Consider the following 24,717-nt stretch of genomic DNA (forward strand, 5'->3'; position numbering starts at 1 on the left):
TCATCGGCGACGGCGGCGGCCACTTATAAAACTTCTGGGCGCGCACTCGCTCGCGCAGTCTCCGCGCTGCGAGCCTCCTGCGGCCGTCGCCGCCGCTCTCAACAGCCACCCGCGCGGCCGCCCCGGCCCGAGGCGCCCGGCCCCTGCTCGCCCCGCCGCCCGCCCGGGGCCTGCCGCCGTCCCGCCCCGCGGGGGCCGCCACCATGGGGCTCTGGCCCGAGCCTGGCGCGCGCCAGGACAGCGACGCTTCTTCGCGCCAAGCCGGACGCTGTCCCCGCTCTGTCTTCAGCAACATTAAGGTGAGCGGAGAACCCTCGACCTCCGGGCGCACCTTTGGCGGGCCCGGGCAGGGGTGCTGCGGGAGCCCGGGGCGGGGGAGGGGGCGCCGGGGCTCCCCGTCAGCCCTTAGTGCCGCGCTCTGCGAAGCATCCCTGCGGGCCTGGCGGCGGGCTGGGGGCGCCTGGACTGGCGATCTCTTTCTGGGAGTGTGTGCGCGCGTGTGTCTGTGCGCACGTGTGTGCACGGGTGTGTGTGTGTGTGTGTGTGTGCGCACACTCACGCCCTCGTCGGGGTTAAGAAACAGGACAATGACAGTACCTATTGGTTCAACTCTGGTCGGATAGTGTCTTCCTCTTTGAAAAAAGAACATCTCGCGGGACACTTTTTAGGTCTCCTGAGGGCAGTTTCTTCGTGAAGGGGTGAGCTTGGAGGTGCCGGGTGACAGGCTGTGGTTCCTCTGAGATGGAGGGCAGAGCCTAACTCATCCTGGGGTGGGTGGCAGAAGAGATGTTTTTCTGCCCGACGAGCAGCGGTACAGGGGCTCCGCTACCCCACCGCTCTGCCGCGCGCAGGGTTCAGAATTCCCCCGGGCTGGCAACCAACTCTGCGTGCTTCCTGGTCTGGAAAGGGCCCCAGGAAAGCAGCAGGCCCTCGCGGTATGTTCAGTAACATCTAAGCAGGTGCCTCTCCCCTAGCAAGTTATGGGGAGTGGCTCTATGGTGAGGACACTTTCTTCCCCAGGGGGTCGGGAATGTTTACCGCTTCCTCACCAGGCCAGGGAGGCCTGGAACAGTTGAAGCCTGAAACAGGCTTTTTTTTTTTTTTTTTTTTTTAAACTGGTTCTACCTGAGCAGAAGTGACCTAGAAGTACACGTCCTGAGAGGACAGAGCTGCTATGGTGAGGACTGTAGAGTCCACATGAGGGCTCCTTGGAGACAGTGGGGGAAGAGGGGGGCGGGATTAGGTATGGTGCAGAGAAGTTGTTTCCAACAATCATACAGTCAGATGGGGCTAGGTAAAGCTTCCAGTGGTGCAATTAAAGGGATGGTCTGGGAGGAGTGTCTCTGTGAAGTGATAATGTGAGTGTTGAACAGAAAGGGATCTGGAGGTCACAGTGAATCCCACGAATGTATTTACTCATATTGTTAGTAGAGGAGCTGGGATCCCCACTTCTGCTTCTGCTCTATCCCCGCACCACAATAAATAAAGGCTGAGTTGATTCCATGGTTGGATGTAAATAAGACATAGACATTTTGAGATGGTTTCAGATAATCCTCAAATTGCCTCACCTTTGGCTAGACCTGGATGGCCAAAACACTGTGTGTGGCTTTGGTCCCACCATTCAGAAGAGTCTTGGAGAAGTTTCAGTAGAGAATTGTAACAAATTTGGTGTTTATAAATTAGGAACTGGGAGGAAAGGGTGGGAGCAACAGTTGGGTGGTCTGAAAAGAAAGAGGCCCAAGATAGAGCCAGGGTAGGGGCAAACTCTCCCTATTTTCACCAACAAGGGCAAGAGAGATAGATTGTCCCAGAACAGTTTCCTGACAGCAAGGGTAACCCCCCAGTGAGGTTGATTCATTTAGACCCACCCTGAATCCCTAAAATGAGTTTATGGCAGCAGTTTCTTTGAAGATCCATAAAAATGAGATAATTTATCACATGTTGATGATTTAGCCACAAGTGACTGAGGCCTAGACCCAGGCCAGTTGGCCTCCTGAAGGCTCATACCAATTAAGAGTTTTTCTTTTTTTTTTTTTTAATTTTTTTTTCAACGTTTTTTATTTATTTTTGGGACAGAGAGAGACAGAGCATGAACGGGGGAGGGGCAGAGAGAGAGTGAGACACAGAATCGGAAACAGGCTCCAGACTCTGAGCCGTCAGCCCAGAGCCTGACGCGGGGCTCGAACTCACGGACCGCGAGATCGTGACCTGGCTGAAGTCGGACGCTTAACCGACTGCGCCACCCAGGCGCCCCTTAAGAGTTTTTCTTAACTCTAAAAATCAAATTCTCTTAATTATTACCTCCATTGATCCATAGTAACACTGAGACCAGAGTTTGGAGAGACTTACACTTAGCTTCACTTAATCAACCTGAAACCAGGTACAATTTGGATATCTCAAGGCAAATCTGGGGCTTGTAATTCCATTAAACTCACTTAAGCCTTTTCTTCCAGGGAGGTGGTAATGGTTGTTTGGGGGGTTGCTATTTGTTGGGAGATTCCTTCCTCCCAATGAGAGGTTGGTTGAGTGGCTGCCCTGCACTCTCTCACTGGGGTATGGATGGCACATGTTTTGTGACATGTGTGACATGGGGGATAACAGGGGATGCCCAGCCCAAGGACCCATCATTTTTCTGGGTTCCTCATTGCTGGAACAGAGTAACCAATTGGCTTTATGACATTCCTGCAAAACCCCACATACCGTATGGTTTAAGGGAAGGGAATGAGGCCAGGGGACTTAGATTCACCTCTAAATCTAACCTCTTACTAAATAGGTGACAAAGGGGAGCATTTCTTACCTTTCCTGGACTGCAGAACCTTTACGTAAAAAAACAAAACAAAACAAAAAACAAAGACAAAAACAAAAAGCAGGTACTATGAATGATCCCTACCTCATGGGGCTCCTTAAGGATTATGTGGGATGAGGTGTAGGAAAAGGGTTTTGTAAACCATGCAAGACTCTCCAGGACTGACATCAATAAAATGTCAGTTCTTGCCTCTACAAACAGGACTGCTTGTTTAAATATCATTTAGGATCTGTTGTTTCACCAATTATGCCTCACATGAGGCATACTTAAGAGAAACTATAGTTAGCAGTCATGTCCAAAATAAAGGTAATAGTAGCTAACACTAATGAAGCCATCTGGATGTACCAAGAACTTTGGATATATTTCACCCATATGTAATCCTCAGTACAATTCTATCTAGTGAGTATTATTACTGTCCCCATGAATGATGAGGAAAACTGGGCTTAGTGAGGTGTAGACACATAGCCAAAAAGGGGTGGAATGTAGAGGAACCAGATATGTGAGATTGCAGGGTCAGAGACTCTAACCACCATGCACCCTGCCCTCACCATCACACAGTGCTGCTCAATTCTGGCTTAGCACTTAGGGATACTGTATGTATAGTTGTTCCCAGAGTCAGTACTGTTTTCAGTTCCCGGTGACGCTCACATCCCAGCTGTGAGCAGGGGTCACTGTGGTGGCTGCAGGATGGATATCCCCAGTCACTAACAGGCTCATTATACCTTTTCATTCTTCATAACTCTCCCCTAAAAAGCTTGGCAACTCTCACTTATGGGGTGAGGTTTTTGTATGCCCTCCTGTAGTAGTAAATATAATTGTGTTTAATCTGGAGACATTCTCAATTGCCTCTGGCTTACAAGATTCTTAAGAAACAGAAGACCTGCTCACTAGTCATTGTCAGAGAGAGCAGTTCAACATCCAGAACTCTTAATTAAAAACAGGTTCATTCAGCGATTATGGGGGTGTGGGTGGGGAGGTAGGAGACAGCCTTTGTGGCTAACTCATCCTGGCAGCCTCAAAGAGATCTGTTTCTTCTTAAAATGAAATTTTGGGGGGCAAACCGAGGTTATCTTATAAAAGGAGTAGATGATTGGTAATTGCTGCCCAAATTTCACGAACTCCCACACCCCAGGTCCCAGTTTAGGGAAATAGTGCATATCTCATCAGTGAGGGAGAGTCCAGTGGGAATGGAGGGCAGGGGAAGTACAGTGGTGAAGAAAAGGGTAGGCAGATGTCACAGCTTGGCCTGAGTGGCCTGGGGACCTTCGATCTGGGAGGGAAGCCCAAAAATGAGGAAGAAGTGCTTTGTTTTGGCTTGTGTCTGTAACTTCCTAAGGCCTTTGACCCCCAACTGTGGGGAGGCATCTTGGGCTTAACCTCTTGGTTTCCAGAGGAAAGTGCTATATCCACCAAACTGATGCTCACAAGTGGGGAAAACACTTTCAAGAGAATCCCTGGAGCTAAAGAATTACTTAACAGACCTCATGGATTAAGAGGTGCCCATTCCTCCCCCAGGCTGGTGGGTGTTTCTCTGATGTGAATGAGGACAGCATTCATCTATCCCCTGAGAGGGCCTGGCATGCCCACCCTGCTTTTGTGTGGGGGTCGGGGGAGGGGAGACCAACGGGAACTGGTTGGGTGGGGTCACAGGTCACTGAGAGCCTTTTCCTCCTGTGATAATGCTCAGAGCCCTTCTCCTGGTGATGAACTGTGACCTACACTGCCACAGAACAAAGGGAAGGTGATTTATGTCTCACACTATGGATAGCTCATCTCTTTCTCATCACTCTCTTTTGTCTGTGACAGTGACTTTTTTTCCATTCTCGAAGACCCGGATGTGATGTTGGGGTGTTGGGTTGGGACCATGGCTTTCCCTCACCTTTTTTTGCCCTGTTTATGGAATGCAGAGGAATGTGCATGGTCCCCAGGGTAGACCTCATCCCTCCTTGTTCTCCCTCTTCACATCCCTGCTTGGTCTTATGCTGTCTCATGGGTTCAGCCACTCCCAGCCCTTGCTTCACCCCACTTTCTGCCTGTGGAGGCACTGGCCTGTGGAGAGCTCCAGTTGTGTGCCAAAGCCAGAGAGCTGGGCGTGGTGGAGCTGAGAAGCTCGGGATGGTCCCAGGCAATGGACCCATCGGAGGACCTTGCCTGGGGCTGGGCGAGTCTGGCCCCCATTTTACATCATAAGATCATTGCTGTGTACTTGGGCATTGCACTGTCAGTTTCTGTTGATAAAGGACATGAAGAAATAGCTGTGTGAACTTACACTTGTCTGTACCCCACAGGACTAGCACAGATGGGTTGTCACTGTGGTCCTTGGGGGCTCCTTTTGAGGGACCATGGGAGAAAGCTGAGTTCTTAGTACCAGACAATGCTTGATTTATTTTGAGTTCTTAAAAAACTTTTTATTTTGAAACAATCCCATATTCGTAGGAAACCAGTGCCGAGATGTCCTGTATACTCTTCACCCAGTTTCTTCCAAAGGTTCTGTCTTACATATTGCACTATAATACCAAAAGCAGGGAACTGACATTGCTATAATGTGTGTGTATAGTTCCATGCAATTTTGTCACATGTATAGATTCATGGAACCACCACCCCACTGCCTCAAGACACAAGAACTATTTCTGTCACCACAAAAATCTCTGTTGTGCTGCTCCTTTGTTGTCATGCCCACCCCCTTCCAACTGACTACCGTCACAACCACTAATCTGTTCTCTATCACTGTAATTTGTCATTTTGAGAATGTTGTATAAATGGAATCATGCAATATGTCACCTTTTGAGATTGACTTTTTTCATTCAGCTTAATACCCTTGAGATCCGTCCAGGATGTTGCTTGTATTAATAGTTTGTTTCTTTTTATTGCTGAGCTTTATTCCACGGTATGGATGTACGGTGATTTGTCTAACCATTCACCTATTGAGGGACATTTGGGTTGTTTCCAGTTCGGGGCTATTATAAGTAAAGCTGATATGAACAATCAGGTATAGGTTTTTGGGTCAGACATAAACTTTCATTTCTCTGGAGTAAATACCCAGGAGTGCGTTTGCTGGGTAGTATGGTAGTTGCATATTGATTTTTTTTTAAGAAACTGCCAAACTCTTTTCCAAAGTGGCCATACAGTTTTATATGTACACCAACAATGTAGGAGAAATCCAGTTTCTCTACATGTTTGCCAGCATTTGGTGTTGTCATTACTTTTTAAAAAAATTTCTTAATGTTTTTATTTTTGAGAGAGAGAGAGAGAGAAACAGAGCGCGAGTGGGGTAGGGGCAGAGAGAGAGACACACACACACACAGAATCTGAAGGAGGCTTCAGGCTCTGAGCTGTCAGCACAGAGCCCGACACGGGGCTTGAACTCATGAACCACGAGATCATGACCTGAGCCGAAGTCAGGTGCTTAACCGACTGAGCCACCCAGGCGCCCCAAGTGTTGTCATTATTTTTTATTTTAGCTATTCAAATAGGTGTGTAGTTACATCTCAGCATGGTCTTCATTTACATTTCCCTAATGGCTAGTGATGGTGAACATCTTTCATGTGCTTATTTGCCATGTGTACGTGCTCTTTATTGGAATGTCTGTTCCTATAGTTTGTCCTTTTTCTAATTGGAATTTTTACTATTGTTTTGAGAGTTCTTTATATATATGAAATACAAGTCCTTTGTTGGGCATGTGGTTTGCAAGTATTTTCTCCCAGTATGTAGCTTATCTTTTATCTTCTTAATAGGGTCTGTCACAGAAAACATTGTTTAGATTCTGATGAAATCTAATTTATCAAGTTTTAATTTTCTGGATCCTACTTTTGGTGTAAGTCTAAGAACTCTTCACCAAACCTAGTTCCTGAAAGTTTTCTCTTATGTCTTCTTCTAAAAGTTTTATAACCTTGCTTTAAATCTATGATCCATTGTAAGTTAATTTTTGTATACGTAAGAAGTTTAGGTCAAGGTTATTTTATTTGTTTGTTTTTTGTTTTTGTTTTTGTTTTGCCTATAGGTATCCAATTGCTACTGAACCATTTGTTGAGAAGACTGTCCTTACTCTATTGAATTGCCTTTACTCCTTTGTCAAAAACCAATTGGCCATGCTTGTGTGGATCTGTTCTGGGTTTTCTGTTCTGTTTCATAGATGTATGTGTATATCTCTCTGCCAATACCACACTGTCTTGATCACTGTATCTATACAGCAAGTCTTGATATCAGGATCAGGTAGAAGATTGATTTTCAGTCTGCAGTGGTATGTGTTTATCTTATGGTTACCATACTTCATAACCCATTCAGTTTCCCTTCTACTTTGCCTTTTGGGAAGATTTAAAGACAAATTTGAAGCTTGCTTTTAGTAACTGGATGGGACCTTGTGTATTTCTGTGCTCCAGCTTTTCTTCTGGGCTTATCTAAATAGTTGTGTTTTCCCTTGAACTTGATTTGTTAATCAAGAAAAGAAGTTTCCTAAACTTTTTCTACTCTCAACCATGGCCTCGCAAGGGGTGGGGGGTGCTCAGCATCTCTCTTTCATACTTAAGAAAATGGAGGCTCATTTAAGAACACCTATCCAGTAAATGGCAAGCAGGAATTCCCTCCCAGGGTCATTGCACTCCCTAGTTCTCTTCTTCCCATGGCCACAGAATGCCTCTCGGTTCTGGATTCTCTCATTCGTAAACATTTGGGCCTGAGCTCAATGATCTCTGAGGTTCTTGTAAGTTCTCAGATTCTCATCTGTTAAGTTGCTGATGGAGATGAGACTGGGAGCAGGGCCAGTTGGGTCTGAGCTTTGCTGGGAGACCTGCTATGAAGCCTGGCAGAAGTGGAAGGTGCAGGCTAGGTGGTTATCTTTGGTCAATCCCCAGCTCTCTCAGTTTAGAGGACCCTGATTCTCTGGGTGTGTCCTCCTGTTTGGGATGGATTACATTTGACCAGGGTGGGGAATGAAACCAAGGCAGGGAGTGTCCTCTGGCTGTTGAAGGACAGGTGGATACTCCAGTGAGCAGCCTTCTTCCAGAGCCTGTCCTCCCAGCCTCTTTGCCCTGTTGAGCGGGATACTCAGGAGGCTCAGAGGAGATGCTGGAGGCTCTTGGCGTGGCTGGTGGGGTGGGGTGGGGGCGGAGAGCAGCACCAGCCTGGGACGGTAAATCCCAGATGAGCTTTGGGACATTCAGTCTCGTCAGGATCGGTGCTGGCTCCCCACAGGCTGCCCCCCTGCCTCCCTAAAAATGGGCAGACTAACCCTTTGTTAGAAATTTAGTGTGCTAGTTCCTCAAATTTAGTTCCTGAGTTCTGTAGGAATCTGGGAGTCCTGGTAACAAGTTTTCTTTTGTTTACTCAAACACTGGTAATATCTACTTATGTTCTGAAGAATGCCCCATCTAACATCCTTGCGAGATGCTGGCCTAGAGCACAGAGGACCTCAGTTAAGACTCAGATGTTATCAGAGAGGGCTGTAGTAAGCTAGTGTTTTTCAAACTGCCTCACCAAGATGCCCTGAATTCTAGGACAGAGTGATCAGGTTTCCACGTACGAGTAGACAAGAGGATGAAGGGGATGAACTGTGATGTGAGCATTACATTTCTGTGATATTTTATGTTTTAATCTTAAAATCAAGTGAATTTTATATTTTCCTCCACAGTATAGGTATGTGTTTCCAAAGAATATGTTCTATTTCCCCCCAAATCTTGGAGTAACATTGATACTCTCAGAAGCTATGCTGTATGTGGCTCATGTCTCCCAGATGTGACTAGCAGGTAGGGCATACCAAGTTTGGGAAACACAACACAGGTAGACCTCAAGTCAGAACTAGTTTATCCGGTTAGTTCACTCAGCCAGCTTGTGAGGCACAGAGGGAAAGGTACCTAGAAAGTTTAAGTGGGACAGACATGGGGTGTGGATATCAGACAGCTCCTGAGCTGAGCCCTGTGGGACACCCCAGGAGAGGAGCCAGCTAGAGAATGCACTGAGGTCCCTGTGGACCTTGGGGGAAAGGGATGGTGGCAGAAGGAAGGGGCTGGGAGGACAGCAGGCTTCCAGAGCCACTCTTGCCCTGCTTATTGGACTGCCAAGGAGTTTGCAGGATGGGATTAAATTGACCACTTTCTCATTCCGTTTTACATCATTCCTGCCTTTTGCCTCAGGCCCTTTTTGATAACTTCCTGCTTTACCTTTGATCCTCAGTGCTTTTGAGGGAGTTGGCGGGAGCTGAGTGTTGGTGCAGGAGCCTGGGACTCACTCACTCAGAAGCCTTTACTGAGCATTCACCGTGTGAGGCTCTGTACCAGGTATTACTGTTTTGGCATTTGGCTCCCTAAGAGGTTCCCAAGCTTCCCATAAATGATAGCCTGTAAATTCCCTGCCTCTCAATGTGACCAACTGCCTCTTTTTGCCCAGGACGAAGGCAGTTTCTGGAACACAGAGCTTTCGGTTTTAAAACTGGAAAAGTTCTGGGCAAATTGGGACAAGTTGGTCCCCTACAGCCTCCCTTGCTGTGACATTGTACACAAATGGACTTCCACCCTCTGTGGGGCAGTGGAGATGCCGAGGGAGGGTCAGGGATGGTGTCCGTGATGGAAATAAACCTCAAGGATCTATGGTAGGAAGGGATTGTAGTCTTCCAAAGAAAGGAGAAGCAGGAACCAGGACACTGGAGGCAGACTCATGGAGCAGCAAGCCCCATGACTCCTTGTCTGTACACCGAGGTCCTGCTATCTTCCTTGCTTATCATGATTTCTACAGCATTTTTTACTTCTCATGTTGTAGAATCCATATAATTCATGATAAAACTGACATGTAGAAAGATAGTACTTCCTGGCTTATAGAATATTTGGATTTCAGAATTGAAAGTGACAAGAAAGCTCATCTGCTCAAAGAAGCAGGAATCCTTTTGAAGATGTCCTTACCTCTGTTTGCATAGCTCTAGTAATGGGGAACTCACCCCCTCTCAAGGCAGGCCCAGGACTGGAAGCTCCACAGTCTTTAAGTCTCTCCTGTGTTGAGCCAAAATCTGCCCCTATCCTTCCATGTACATCCCCAGAGGGAAGCTAGCAGAACCCCTTCTTCTTGGCTACTCTCTCGATGTTTCCAGTGGAAAGCAGTCTCCCCTCTCCCATAAGTCCCTCTAACTGGAAAGCTGCTAGGCAGGGTTGAAATGGAAAGCCAGATGGTCTGGGCTACCTTCCTCTGAAAGGTGAACCAGGCTCTGAAGTTGGACGTTATTAAGGGGACATGTATGACCCCTGATTCTTGTTGTCCCAGATCACAAAGGTCTTCTTGCTGGTTCTAGTCACTGCTTGGTCAGCTTAGTCAGCACTCATGAGGAACCCTCGGGCTGTGTGGAGGCTGGTGGGCCTTGAGTTTTCTGGAACCAGCAGAGATCTTCCCATGATGGGGACCTCCACCCATCAGGCCCTGCAAGTTTGTTGTGCCCTCATGAGCTCCAAGGCCTGCCCCAACCTGTCTCTCACACTCCTTCTCCTCACCCCTAACTTCCTCTGTTTTCACTCCCCAGCTCTCACTTCCCCCTGACTTTGGGGCTTTCATGGAGTGTCCATGCCAAACCTGGAAGAGCCCTGGATAAATCATTGCGTCTACTCTCTGGCCTCCAACTGGAGGACATCTCTTAGGAGGAGGTAGACGAGGGGCACACTGGGGACTTACCTTCTAACTTTATCACCAGAGGGCCCAGCATAGACCCTCAGAGAGGGACCTAGCCTAATGCTAACAGGAACATACCTGTGGAGTATACTCCAAGGATGCACCCCATACATCCCTCCCATCCCAAGTGGCAGAGTCAAATTATTGTAGAACCAGCCTTGTCTTTTGGACCATCTCCACCCCTGGACCTTGTCACTGACTTGGAAAGTGAGTCTACATAGCCTTGTGATTGTCCATTTCATTTCACATTGCCCCTGCCATCAGGAGGCTGTCCTTCTAGACTCGCCTGAGACTCCTTCTTCTTCATAGTCAGCATCCCAGGAAAGCACAGTCCCACTGAGTCAACCTATAAATTTAACATATAAATATGTAAACTTAGCAAGGAGTGGGGACAAACCTATTCTGGATGCCCTAAAATCACAAATTCAGAATTCCCACCCTCAGCAACACATTTTTATTAGCAAAACTTATGATACGATTTTCTGAGCTATCATAACATAGATGGATACATTTTATTAGGGCACATACATATGGGCAATATATGGGGGCATTGGGATATTTAGTTGTGAATGCAAATGCATGTATTTGGGGGAACCCATTATGTGCCAAATTTAGTGAAATAATAAGTGGACAAGGTTAGGTCCTTTCAGAAATGCTGTCTTGACTAAAGCCTCCCTCCCATGCTCCAAGGTGCATATTACCCACATTTTATAGGGGAGGATACTGGCAGGAAGCTCCTGGGAATTGGCACGTTACACAGTGACAAAGCTGGTATCTGGGAACTCTGTCTTATGATTCTCTTCTCTATGACTGCTGCCTGCTTCACACCACAAACCCCAAGCAGCTGAGCCAGACTGTGCTACTTCAGTCCTCCATACCAACAGACACAAGCAGGGCTGCTAATGTCTGTAGTATTTTATTTTCCCAAGCCAAATTTGGCACTGGTAGCCCTGTAATTCTTTGTGCCTCAGCTTTCCTCTCTTAAACCTTTTTTATAGGGGCACCTGAATGGCTCAGTCAGTTAAGCGCCCAACTCTTGGTTTTGGATCAGGTCATGATCTCACGGTTTGTGAGTTTGAGCCCGACATCAGGCTCTGTGCTGACAGCACATGGAGGCTGCTTAGGATTCTGTCTCCCTCTCTCTCTCTCTGCCCTTCCCCTACTTGTTCTCTCTATGTCTGTCAAAATAAATAAATAAAAACAAATAAAACCTGAACCTTTATTTTAAATAAATTATTTTAATTTATTTTTCTATTTTCTTTTTAAGAGAGAAAATGAGACTGGGCGAGAAAGGCAGAGGGAGAAAATCTAAGCAGGCTTCATGCTCAGCATAGAGCCTGACACAAGGATTGATCCCACCACCCTGGGATCATGACCCGAGCTGAAATCAAGAGTTGGATGCTTAGCCGACTGAGCCACCCAGGCATCCCCCTCAGCTTTCCTTGTTGCATGTCCCCTCACCCATGTTGATAAGGCTAGACAGATACTCCAGCTGTACAGCACACAAGCACTTAGACCAGGGACTCGGCTTGGGGCGGGGGTGGCCATCAAGTGGCTTAGAAACACTTCCTGGAAGAATAAATGGAAACCCAGTCAGTTGAACAACATTTTATCATGTGACTCAAATGCTCAGAAGCTTATAATGACGAAGTGACTTGTATATCTAGCAACTGGAGAGTCAAATACATCAGGGGACATCCATCTGTAGCATATATACAAATTATTTTTAAAGTTCTATTGAGAATAGTTTAAACTTGGGAGAAGGGTTCATTCTATAATGTTAAGCAGAGGCTGCAGGATAGGCAACCAGATGTAGAGATGATCCACATTTTTAAAAGTCACAAGAAGACTTGAAGAGGGTCTATAGCCAAACAGATAGTTCTCTGTGTGGGAAGCCTACAAATGGTTTTATTTTCCTTCCTTGTGACTTTCTGTATTTTCCATTTTTCTGCAGTAAACAGGTCCTGGACTTGTAATTAGAAAAAACTGCCAACTAAAAAACTCTAGTCTGTGGTGACCCCCACAATCCCCTTTGCAGCGAGACATTCTGCTGTGATATATGAAATGCAATATAAGATGGACTGCATATCCATATAATGGACTTATATCCATTATATCTTATACCTCTGGTCTCCACGTACCTGAGGAGGAACCGAAGATGAAGCCAGGATGGCAGGCAGGGGCAGGGGCTTCTCTAGAAAGACCATTCCTGCAGTTTCCATCACTGTCCCCCCTGCATTATTAATCTGTTACCGCATTTGAGTGCTATGGCTCCTCAGGGTTGGAGATAAAGTCAGATAACAATACTTTAATTCTAAGAGAGAGGTCAACCTATGGAACATTTTCTTTTTTGGGAAGATTGAGAGGTGTTTGTCTGCTTCCCTCTCTTTCTTCTAGTGCCCACTCCGAGAGGCTGGCTCAGAGCTTGGGAATCTAACCCTAAAGATGGCCAAACATCTTAGGGAAGTGAGTATATCTGATGGGCTCCATGCCATGAAGGAAGAGAGGGCCTGAGGAGGAGGCAGTGAGGATAGAGGCTGGGACAGGAATTGCTAAGTGCTGCCTGGGGTCTGGTCCTGAGCCTGGACTTTTATACCTGGGAAGGTGTGGGGACATCCCTGGGTGGATTTTCACCCAGTCATTTGGTAAGCCTTGATTCACTATCCACTGTTTGTAAGATAGCACTCTGCTGGTGTATTCAGCAGGAGTTTCGGAACTTTGAGGGCAAGAATGGTGTCAGGATGGCTGCCTGAGATGCATTCATTTGTTCATTCATTCACGCAACATGTCATTACTGCTCACTTACCATCAACCATTGGAGATACAACAATGAACGAAAAAGAGTGGGCTATGCTCTCATGAGAGATATAAACAGTGGGCAGATGCACAGATAGATGTAGTTACAAAATGTGTCAAATAGGAGGGTACCGAACTGGCTTTTATGAGGGAGAAGGTGGTAGAGACAGAACTGGATTCTGCTTAATACATAGGAGGCCAGGAACTCTAGATTCTAAAAAGTCACCTTCATACTTCTGATATATAATCTCTCCATGGGGAACACAGCTGCAAATCATACAAGGTAACTCTCTTTTAAAGGCTCTGGCTAGTTAGGATAAGATGGATCATAAAGAACTATAGTGAATTATGGCTTCCATCAGCATGATGGGTTCACATAACAGGGGACTTCATACTATGAATACCGAGACACTGCATAAAATAGAACACCACCAAATATTTAAATGCATAGCCAAGCTTGCAAGAAAGTGAAATTTTCAGGTGCAAGAAATGAAGAATGAGTTGAATACCAAAACAATGTGTGTACCAGCTGACCCTGCAGCAGGGATCGAGGGGGAAAGTGTGTGTGGTATGACTGGATCAGTAAAGAAACCCTGAAGAAAGCCCTAATGGAGACTGGGTATTAGTAATCACACAGATAGCAACGATGACATGGGGAGCTGGTCCTCAGACTTATGCCTAAAGCTGGCCCCTTGGTGAGAAGGGAACTTATTAAACTCTGCCCACCACCCTAGGGACAGCAAAGAGGCTGATCTCTAACAGGACCTCTGGGTAAAATAATGCCTCTAAGAAATCAAAACCCCAAGTCTGTGCCACATGGAATGGAAAACAGAATTTATGCTATCCACATGATATGGGAATCTCTAAGCAAATAAATTAGCATAAGAATTGTTAGGGGGCTGGTGATAACTCTTTGCCATCTGGTAGACGCAAAAGTGAAACCACTCCAGAAGGATGCTTCTATAATGTAGACCAACCGGAATCCCCAAGGGAAGACTGCCTTTGGAAGAGGAGCTTACAACAAAAAGTTACACAAGGAAATGACCCACCATAACAACAGGCAGCAAATATATCAATGGGGGAGATTAGCACCTCAAGATTTTGAGATAATGGAACATTTTGAAAGAGACTATAAAAACTATATTAAAATGCTTAAAGAGGTGTAGGAAGAAATAGAAAATACCAAGAAAGAACAAATACTCTGAAAAATGAATGGGCAGTTTTGAGAAACGTGGGAATTCTAGAAATAAAAAAATATAGAAAGTAAAAATTCAGTGAATGGTTAAATAGCAGGTTAGATAATTTCCCAATTTGAAACCCTTAATTTAATCACACCTGCGCTTAATGATATTAGCAAGTGGAAGATAAGATTGAAGAAGTCACCCTAAATATGGCACAGAGGAATAAAGAAACGGAGACTATGAAGGACAGGGTAAGAGATATGGAAACAGTAAGGACAAAGTGCAATGAAGGTCTGAAATGAACAACAAAGAAGAGAGTAGAATGAATAGGTGACAGACACTATTGAAGAAATGACAGAGAATTTCCAGAATTGAGAACACGTATGGCACCATGATATAAAGAAAGCACCATAAGTTCTGACAGGAATTTACAATTATAGCATGCCTCCGGGAGCCTGGGTGGCTCTGTCCTTGGGTGACCCCCTCTTGATTTCAGCTCAGGTTGTTATCTCACTGTTTGTAGGTTCGAGCACCTCATCCACCTCTGTGCTGACAGCACAGAGCCTGCTTGGTATTTCTTTCTTTCTCTCTCTCTCTCTCTCAAAATAAATAAACTTAAAAAAAATTTAATAAAGAAAAGAGCACACCTCTGCTTATTATACTGAAACTGCAGAACAGTAAAAATAATAATTTTAAGAGTTCTATGGTGAAGTTACAGACTACTTATGAGAATCAGCAATTAGACCAACACCAGTCTTCCCAAAATAAATAATAGATACTAGAAAATAATGGAACAATTTTCAAAATGCTAAGAGAAAATTGCCACCAAATTCAAATTTTATAACTAAATAATTCAGGGAGACAAGTTAGAGATTTTTCAAACAAAAGCAGGTAATTTACTAATCACAAGCCCTCACTAAAATAAAGAAGGGTGAAATACATAAAGCAAGAAATGAAACACAAAAAAGGATAGGATGCAAAAAGTGGTAGTAATTATTAATTGGTGGTAGGCAAAAAATAATAATGATTTATGGAGGGAAGAAACATTAGAAGGGAAAATTGGAGTTAAAATCATAAGTCCTTGGCTTGTTTGGGAGGAGAGTGGAAAAATTAATTAACTTAATTTTTAATTAATTAACTTTGTTGTCAGTTATGTATGTTAAAATGTATGCATAGTCATTAACAGAAAATGATAAAATGAGGTAGATATACATCTAGATTTGTCAGAAATTACAACACATGAAAATGGGCCACTCTCACCATTTCAGAGCTAGAGAATCTCAGACTAGATTGAGACAGGAGCAGAGACAGACAGAGGGAGGGAGGGTGGGAAGGAGAGAGAGACAGAGAGAGAATCCAGTTACATGCTCTTTAAAAGAAAATGTTGAAAATCGAAGGACAAAAGCAGATAAATCAGGAGATATATCAACTAAAGAGAAGATTTATCTACTTTAATAACAAAGAAGAGTTTGTTAAGGCAAAAAGAATGACAGATTGTGAGATGCTTACAATGTCTAAAACTGACTAGAGACCAATATCTAGATTGTATAGGATCTCCTGACAAGAAAGAGGCAAGAACTACAATAGAAAAATATGCAAAGGATTTGGGCAGGTGGACTAGAGTGCCAGCTGGGCTCCCTCTGCCCTCTGTACTTTTCTCTGAACGTCATTGCCGTTATCGTCCACTGTAAATGTCTGTCTTCATGGCTAAGTGATGGTCAGCAACCAGCATTCCTGTGGCCTTTCATTTTAGTTCCAACTTGAAATAATCCTGGGGAAGGACTCTGGCTTAGCTAGGTCAGGTACCCTCCTTGAGGCAGGGCAAGGTCCTCTGACTGACGGCTTCTCCTAGAACCCTGTGGTTGAATAAGGGTCCTTCTCTAAAAGAAAGAGGGAGGCAGTGCTGGTCTCAGGAGGAGGGCTCAGCAGACAAGATGATTGAGACTTCCTATGGAAAGGAAGAGAACACGCTATAGCAGACACTGAAAAGGAGATGTGGTCCTGCTGAGGGAAAAGAGGTAGCCTGAATGAAGGCACTGGTACTGGGGAAAAAGGGAAGCGTCCTGGATGGAACAGGGTTTGTATTAGATTTTTACTCCTGTTGGAACAAATCACCATAAAATGTAGTGGCTTTAAAACAGCACCAATTTACTGTCTTAGAGTTGTGGAGAACAGAAGACCTAAAATCAAAATGTTGGTAGGCCCGTGGTCCTTCTGGAGGCTTTTGTGGAGAATCTGTTTCCTTGCCTTTCCTGGCTTCTAGAGACTGCCTAATCCTTTGGTTTATGGCTCCTTCCTCCTCAGAGTCAGCAAGTTAACATCTTGAAATCTCTCTCCCTCTCACCTTTGTTTCTGACTCTGACCCTCCTGCCTCTCCCTCCTAAGGATCCTGTGATTACACTGGGCCCACCCAGATAATCCAGAATAATCTCCTTTTCTAAAACAATTAATCACATCTACTTAAGTCCTTTTTGCCATGTAAGGCAACATGTGTTCACAGGTTCTGAGTATTAGGGTGCTCAGACACTGGGGAGGTCATTGTTTTGTCTATTTCAGGGTTCAATCAAACCAGAGCCAATAGAAGATACACATATATGTATGTATATGTATTTGTATTTCAAGGAATTTGCTTATACAACTGTGGGGGCTGGATAAGCAACTCGAAAATTCATAGGGCAGGCATTCAGGAAAAGATGATCACAGGCATTGGGCGAAAGCTCCTGTTCAGGGGGCATCTATCTTTTTCATTCTCTCTCTTCCTCTTTCCTTCCCTCCCTCCCTCTCTCTAGCTTTGTTCTCTCACACCTGCTTTTAAGACCCTCTGATTAATTGAATCAGGTCCACCCAGATTATCTAGGATAATCTTCCTTACTTAAAGTCATCTCACTATATATTGTAATGACATCTGCAAATTTCCTCCACAGCAATACCTACCTTAATGGTTGATTGAATAACTGGGGACTGAAGCCTAGCCAGACTGACACATCAAAAACATTGTCACAGGGGCAAAGGGCAGTGACATTCAGGACATGTACATGACAGAATGTGGCAACAGCAGGCAGAGGGCTCCAAGAAATGTGAGAACTCCCGGGCAATAGACAACCCCAAAAGGAGTGCCGCAGGGGCCAGAGGGGCTTTGCCGAGGTCACTGAGGGGAGGAAGGCATACTTTGGGGTGAGTTGCTGCAAGGAGGCCTAGAATGAGGCATTCCATCCATTTCCATCCACTTCCCATAACTGGAGTCTTCTTCCCTCCTCTACGCTGATCAGATCCCAGCATGTCACCAGTGCCTTGATACTCCTTTCTTATGTTGCTTATCAGTATTTGTTCTGTTGAGGTCACAGGCCCCTGGGCTGCAGACATGAGTAGATAGCCGTGTTGGAAAGGTGGGTGAGCTCATGTCTGCTGCTCCTAGGGCTGCAGCTGGTAGGCGTCAAGTATTTGCTTAGCTAATCTTTTCCCATCTAAAGATGCTTATTGATGATTTCATTCATGAGTCTTGAAACCTACAGGTAGCAATCCCAGCCAAAACACACCAGGTGTGGATGATGAAAACACATTCCCTTGCACTTGCCTCCGACAACTCTAGTGAGGTGGCATGGGGGAGTCAAAGGAATGGGGAGGTGGACAAAAGTACACAGTCAGGGCTGGTGTGCCGGCCTCTACCAACAGTACAGCCAGAGCCACACCATGTGAGGACACCTCATGTCAGATGGGCAGATGCACAAGGGGAATGCTGAGAAATCATGAGATTTCTTGATTTTACACCCCCCCTTTTTTTTTGGTAATGGATTTGCATACAGAGGTTGGACCTTGTCTCCAGGAAAGAGATATCTGGAAGGAAAGATTTAGGTTAAAGCTCAAGAGGACCTACGTGAGTCTCAGGCGGTGGTTCCCTAAGTGTGGTCCCTGTACTAGCAGCATCAACATTACCTGGGAGCTTGTGATAAATGCAGACTCCTGGGCCCTATCCCAGAGCTTCTGAATCTAAAACTGGAGGTGAGGCCCAGCCAGCTGTTTCAACAAGCCCTCTATCTAATTCTCATACACCCTGAGATTCCAGAACCTCTATTCTGAGGCAAGGCACAGATCGGAGCACTGATTCACATCAGAGGTCACTGGACTGTCTGTGATATCCTTGTCTCCAAGATAGTCACTAAAGTGACGTATGGGAAGTGATCCCAGTAAACTGAAATGATTCCCAGGAAACGGGGGTCTCTCAAGTGGAGCCACAACTGATGGGAGGAACTTGGGGGACCTTCTTGCTACATGTAGCCTGAGGCAAAGCCAAGGGCTGTGCAGCTCAGGCCCTGACACCTGCCTCTGGGCCACGGAGAAAGGAGGATGGGGAGGGTGCAGAGGGCAGTGTGCTCAGCCTGGAGGAGCATGACCAGCCACACGTTGGAATTCAGAGAATCTCCGGAGGTGCCTTGGGCCCACAGACTTGCTGTACCAGGCTGAGTGACGTTTCAATCTCTTTTTATTCCCCCAGGTAGTTTGGAAATGGCAAATGTTCTCAGGGGCTGAGGTCAGGGGTGTTCGAATTAATGATATTTATAGCTTAAAATTAAATCCTGTAGGTAAACAGAGAATTTGAGAAATGTGCTCGCTTTCCCCCTTGCTCCTACTCCTTCCCTCATTTCCTGTGTTTGGACTGGACATGTCACAGTGCACAGAAGACCTTGGCACCCTGAGTGAAGCCTCCCCACAGTGATGGAGATCACTGTGGCCCTGTCCCTTTGTCACTCCCTGGGGGTCCTGGGCAGTGGTGTGGGAGGGGGTGCCAGAGGGTGTGGGTAGCAGGGAAGGATGTTCTGGTGGCTCTTATCTAAACATGACTTTCCGGTGGGAAAGAGGCTAGCATGCCTTGCTTGACTTCCTGCCTTGACTTCTAGTATAACAGTTTCCTTTCTTCTCGAATACCAGCCTAGGACCTGAGGAAATTTTCCAAGAGAGGCTTTGGACATTTTCTGCAGTGTTGCCTGCCTCTCTCTCTCTCTCTCCTCTCTGCCTGAAGACTGGTTCCCACCCAGCTTTTCTACCTTTCCCTATGCAGGCCCACTGGTGTTTCTCCCTCCTTGCCCTCCTGGCTGAGCTGAGGACTGGAACTGGGAGGAAGGCAAACAGAGGGGAGGTGGGGAGAGGGAGACCTTGAGAGACACATAGGAAAGTCAAAGAGGCAAGGTCACAGAAGGAGTGGCCCTCTGTCTGCAAGAGTCCAGAAAGAAGCTGAAGCAATGGAGAGAATAGAGCTGGAATAGCTGGCCGGAGATGCCGACAGAAGACCACCTATATCCTGATGCAGACTTCTACCCATCTGGAGGCTAGACGAAAGACTCAACTTGGACCAAATCATGTATGTTGCTAGCAACCAACCTACTTCTGTCAGCCTCCAGATCCTTCACCTTTAAAAGCCAGAGTTCTTCTGTCCCAGAGAGCCTTGTTAAAGGCCTGTGTATCATCCTGATTCTTTTTTTTTTTTTTTTTGAGAGAGAGATGGTGGGAGTGAGCAAGGGGCAGAGAGAGAGGGAGAGAGAGAGAATCCCATGAGAGGCAGAGAGAGGGAGAGAGAATCCCACGCAGGCTTTGCACAGTCAGCGCAGAGCCTGAAGTGGAGCCTGTGCTCACCCGAAGCAAGGCTCGAACTCAGATCCGTCAGATAATGACCTGATTCTTCTGCAAATTTAGAAAGTGAAGTTCTGTTAGGAGGTATGCCCCAGGGCTCCATTTCAGGCATCTCATAGATGGTAACTTGCAGCTGTGTAGAGTCTAACAAAACATAGGGTTCTTTGGCCTCAGGGAGAAGGAACAAAAGGTAACGGAGATAATGGGATAAGACATCTTCCCATAGCAGCATTCTTGCAATGTTGACACCCAAAGAATGTCAACATTGCATAAAGCCCAAAGGGGATTTATTTCAAAACCCCACATATAGCTATTGAGTCACCATTTTATTCTGGAGATTGATCCTTATATTCCATGTGGTCCAAAAGAACTTATCCTATTTTCCTGGGTATGAGGTTGAATAGCTGTCAGAAGTAAGGCTCACTATCTGTAGAGGCACCTGCTGGCCAGCCAGCCTGAAACCCAGGGATGGCTCCCTGGATGTCCGCTTGGGTCTGCCCCAGCCCCATAGTCTACATGTGCCTCTCACCACTCACCATGTTCCCACTGTCTTTTGAGTTCCCTCTTTCCATTTCCTTGGTCTTCAGATCCTCACTCACTACCTCCCATTTTCCCTTAGTCAAGTCATTGCCTTCCCTGGAGCTTTTCTCCTGCTGATGTCCCCTGGTCCACTGCCCCTTCTGACTGGAGGCTTCCTCTACCTGTTCCAAAACCTTGCATTGGCCTACCTGCCTCCAGTTGTCCTATTCTCTCCTCTATCCCTCATCCTGTTACAGTTTAACCTTTCTAAAAATGTTTGACGTGCATTATGTCTTCCCAGAAGTCTTCAGTGATGGCCAAAGAGAGATAAAATTCTGTGGCTTTCCTTGGGCACCAATCCTCTTTCCTGACTGGGTTTTCCCCTCTCACCTAGCCAGAACTTTCTCAGACTAACCAGATCATTCCCTGACCCCAATCCTGTCATGCTTGTGTTTTTCCATTCCTCATCTTGCCTCCTGGGCTAGGATGACCCCTCTGTTCCCCTCCACTTTCTGACATTCTCCTCATCCTCAAAAACCCAGCTCTGACCTCATTTTCTCCAGGGACCTCTCCCTCACCTTCTCATATTCTGAGTGCCTCTGGCACCATTACTTGTATCATTCCTCTAGCGTCTGCCATATTGCCTTGAGAGTAGTTACTACCACTATTGTGTACATATGTTTCATCTTACTAATACACTGCCCCAGAAGGGTCTGGCCCTACTTGACCCTTGGTCTCTTCTGGAATATGCTTGGCTCATGGTGCTGTTCAATAAATATCTGCTTACTATATTATTTTTAATGTTCCTTCTGGGCAAAATTAGCAATAATGTACCCCCCCCCAACATACACACACACAGCCCCTAGTAAAATCTATCAGCACTGGCAGGCCAAAGAATTGTAAACTATATCTGCACCTTTGGCAGAGGAGGTGCGGTTTCAGTCGTCTTAGGGAGATACCACATCCAGTGAAGGGTAAGTCTTGACTTGTGTGTGTTTTGAACTAAGTGAGGATTTTAAGAGTGGACCTGCCCCCCCCCCCGCAACCCTGAATAATCATGATTGCCCTGGAATCACAGCTGTGATGGCATTAAAGTGATGTTCAAACAGAGCTTGGTAAGGAAATCACAGGCCGACAAGGAGGTCTGGGCAGGGAGGACACAGGAGAGTGTTCTAGGCCGAGAGCAGCATGTGCAGGGGGCATTACCCAGATGAAGAGAGATGTGTTTAAGGAATGGACACAAGTGCAGTGTGATGGGGCTTGCACCACCTCCCAGAGCCAGCCACAGAGAGGAAGGGGGCCTCTTACAGGTGTGCCTGCTGGCAGGCATGGTTTAGAGGGAGTCTGGAAAAGGAAAAGTCTGGAAAAGCAAGTCAACCTGGAGCTATGTCCTTTATAAGATCTAGAAAAAATGGTGAGTAGATATTCTTTGGCAAAATGTCTGCAGACGATTCTCTGATGCTTGTGAGAATTTACCATCGACCAAGGAGACAAGTCTTTCTACATGGCAGCTTTGAAAGGTACGAGGTAAACCATTTCAGTTGGAGGAGAGAAGGTGTCCCCTGCCCCATCACATTTTACATGGGTTTCCTGTGACTATTGGCTCACACGGAAAAGAGGTCTGTGTGTTTGGGGAAAATTCTCATGAAACATGAGCAGTCAGCACTGTCCAGTTGTGAATAGAAGGCAGAGGAACCTGAGAACAAGTAAGAAGACACCCAGGGTTGGGGGAGCAGAGCCTAAATTGGGCAAGCAGATCAAGGATGGGAACAGGGGTGAGGCAGGAAATGGGTGCCCAGCACAGAAGGTCCTGGCTGTCAGTGTTTGTCCACAGTGGACAATAAGTGAATAATAGAGGAATTAAGGAAATAGCTGGGGTGAGTTTGGAGGGACTTAACAACTAGAAAAATAAAGCGAGGCGCCTGCATGGTTCAGTTAGTTAAGCATCTGACTCTTGATTTTGGCTCAGGTCATGATCTCACGGTTCATGGGATCAAGCCCCCAGTCAGGCTCTGTGCTGACAGCATGGAGTCTTCTTGGGATTCTCTCTCTCCCTCTGTCTCTGCCCCTCCCCTGCTTTCTCTTTTGTGTTCTCTTTCTCTCTCTCTCAAAAAATAAAGCAACCTACTTCCTCAAGCAGCTGGAAAGCAGGTGAGAACACGCTCCTGAGAGCTGGAGGAGGTAATGTGGTGGCCCAGAGAAAGTGACACAGGTTTCTGTGAGGGTCAGCTGAGGACACCTGAGCCAGAGGGACAGGATTCTGTCACTGAACCAAGAGGATGAAGACCAAGGCATGTCCCTTGCACTTCTAATGATTGGCAAAAGTCCTTGGTATTCCTTGGCTTATAGACACATCAATCCATTCTTTCCCTCCATTGCCCTGTGTATCTCTGGATCCCAATTTCTTCTTCTCATAAGGATGCCAGTCATTGGGTTGGGGCCCATATTATTCTAGTATGACCTCACCTTAACTTGATTACATCTGCAGAGAGCCTATGTCCAAATAATGTCACATTCCTGAGTACCTGGAGTTAGGGCTTTGACCCTAACACAATCCAAGGACACAGTTAAACCCATCATACCCAGCAAGGAAGCTGGGGGCAGCATAGGCAGTAGAGAATGTCCTTAGCATTTTTCTGTGAGTTCCAGGGGCTAAGAGAGTTTGGTGTAGAGAGACATGAAATCAGTCATGAAGATCATAACAAAGAGTGTTGGGGGACCACCACTGTAGGTGGTATAGTCCTTTGGGTCCATATCTTTGATATTTTGTCATGGGCCAGTGGGGAAACTGAGATTACTGGGTTACACGCCATTGCTGTGATCTATAGGAGGTCAAGTGGCAGAATCTGGAATCATGATCATTGCTTAGCACTTAGGGAAGACATTTTATTCCCTTGAGGTTCTGATGGGATAGAGACATTTGAGTGTGAGACAAAGAACCCTTTCCTTCTGACATCCTTCCAACTGCCACCAGAAGAACAGAGGGAAGGAATAACCAAAGAAGTGTGGTGATTTTCCTATGTAGGAGCAGTCAATTCCCTCTGTTGCAGGTTGGGTTTTCTTTTTTGTGCCTCCTGAATGTCTTATCCTGGCTGCCAAGGGTCTGCTCCACCTGGGGCCAAGTTATTAGGGGGCTGCATAGCTTTCATGGAGTAATGAGATTTTGGAAGGGTGTGGGCATCTGTGAGATCAGCCCGTGAATCCTGGGTCCCTCGGTGTGCAGGGGAATGCCAGGGTGATCAGGATGGGGTGTGACAATGTTCCCAAGCAGGAAAGCATGTCTCTGCCAGTGACAGGCCTGTTGCAGGGGAGTCCCCACCTGTGTGGGTGCACGTGGTGGGAGTGGCGAGCTGAGCACACCTGTCTGATGCATGTGTGTGCATGTGTGCATGTGTGCGTGTGTGCCTGTGCCGTAGCCTCGGGAGGCACTCTGACACCAGAGCAGCGGGAGGGAGAGTGCTGACAGGGAGCGGTGCCCAGCACAGTGGCTGGGCCTGGGCCAATGGGCGGCCACACGCATGTCAGAGCCTGGGCCTCTCAGAGTGGGCAACGGCTCACCCTCCTCTCAAACACCTGCTGTGTTTAACTCTCTTGCAGGTTCTTGACACTTTGTTCTCAGGCCTCTCCTGTGGCTTTGATGGGCTGAGCGTGCTGTGATTTATCCAGAATTCTGAGGGAGGCTATGGACTGGTCTTCCCAGAGCTGATGCTGCTGAGGCCCAGCATCAGTGGGTGGGCACAGGCTGCCCACTGTGGGGGTTTCCTGGGCAAGGGCTCTTTCCTTATTCTGCCAGGAGACCCACTAAACCTTCTCAGGCTCTTCACCTGGTGGCCCCTGGCCACACCCAGACACTCACTCACCACTCCCTCCTCACCGCTCAGGGCAAGTCTCCAGTCTCTTGTCTGCTAAAAGACCCGGAAAGGCCAAGAGTCAAAGATGGGTCTAGGCTTTCATTTCTCCAAGAGGAGATGCTTGGGAGCTCTGATTTGGAGCTAGTCCAGCACTAATTCAGAGAAAAGTGAAAGAATTTATAAGGGTTTGCTAAGTAACTTACCAGCCTCCAGAACTTTTTTGGAAGATAAATGAGTACAATAGAAGGAAAAAAAGCCTACCTATTTGTACAAGGAATTTGCAATCCCTTTTGAT

At 46.4% G+C, this 24,717-nt stretch overlaps 1 protein-coding gene across 1 annotated transcript in view; it reads left to right on the plus strand.

The window, feature by feature from the left end:
* Positions 1-188: 188 nt before the first annotated feature.
* Positions 189-24,717, plus strand: part of SLCO2A1 (solute carrier organic anion transporter family member 2A1) — an 82,376-nt gene continuing 57,847 nt past the window's right edge. The window contains exon 1 of the mRNA XM_049629797.1: positions 189-299. Coding sequence (XP_049485754.1) covers positions 204-299 — 96 coding nt within the window. The 5' untranslated portion in view covers positions 189-203. The remainder of the gene's footprint in view (positions 300-24,717) is intronic.

The sequence above is a fragment of the Panthera uncia genome, chromosome C2, assembly GCF_023721935.1.
Source record: "Panthera uncia isolate 11264 chromosome C2, Puncia_PCG_1.0, whole genome shotgun sequence".
Classification (NCBI taxonomy): Eukaryota; Metazoa; Chordata; class Mammalia; order Carnivora; family Felidae; genus Panthera; species Panthera uncia.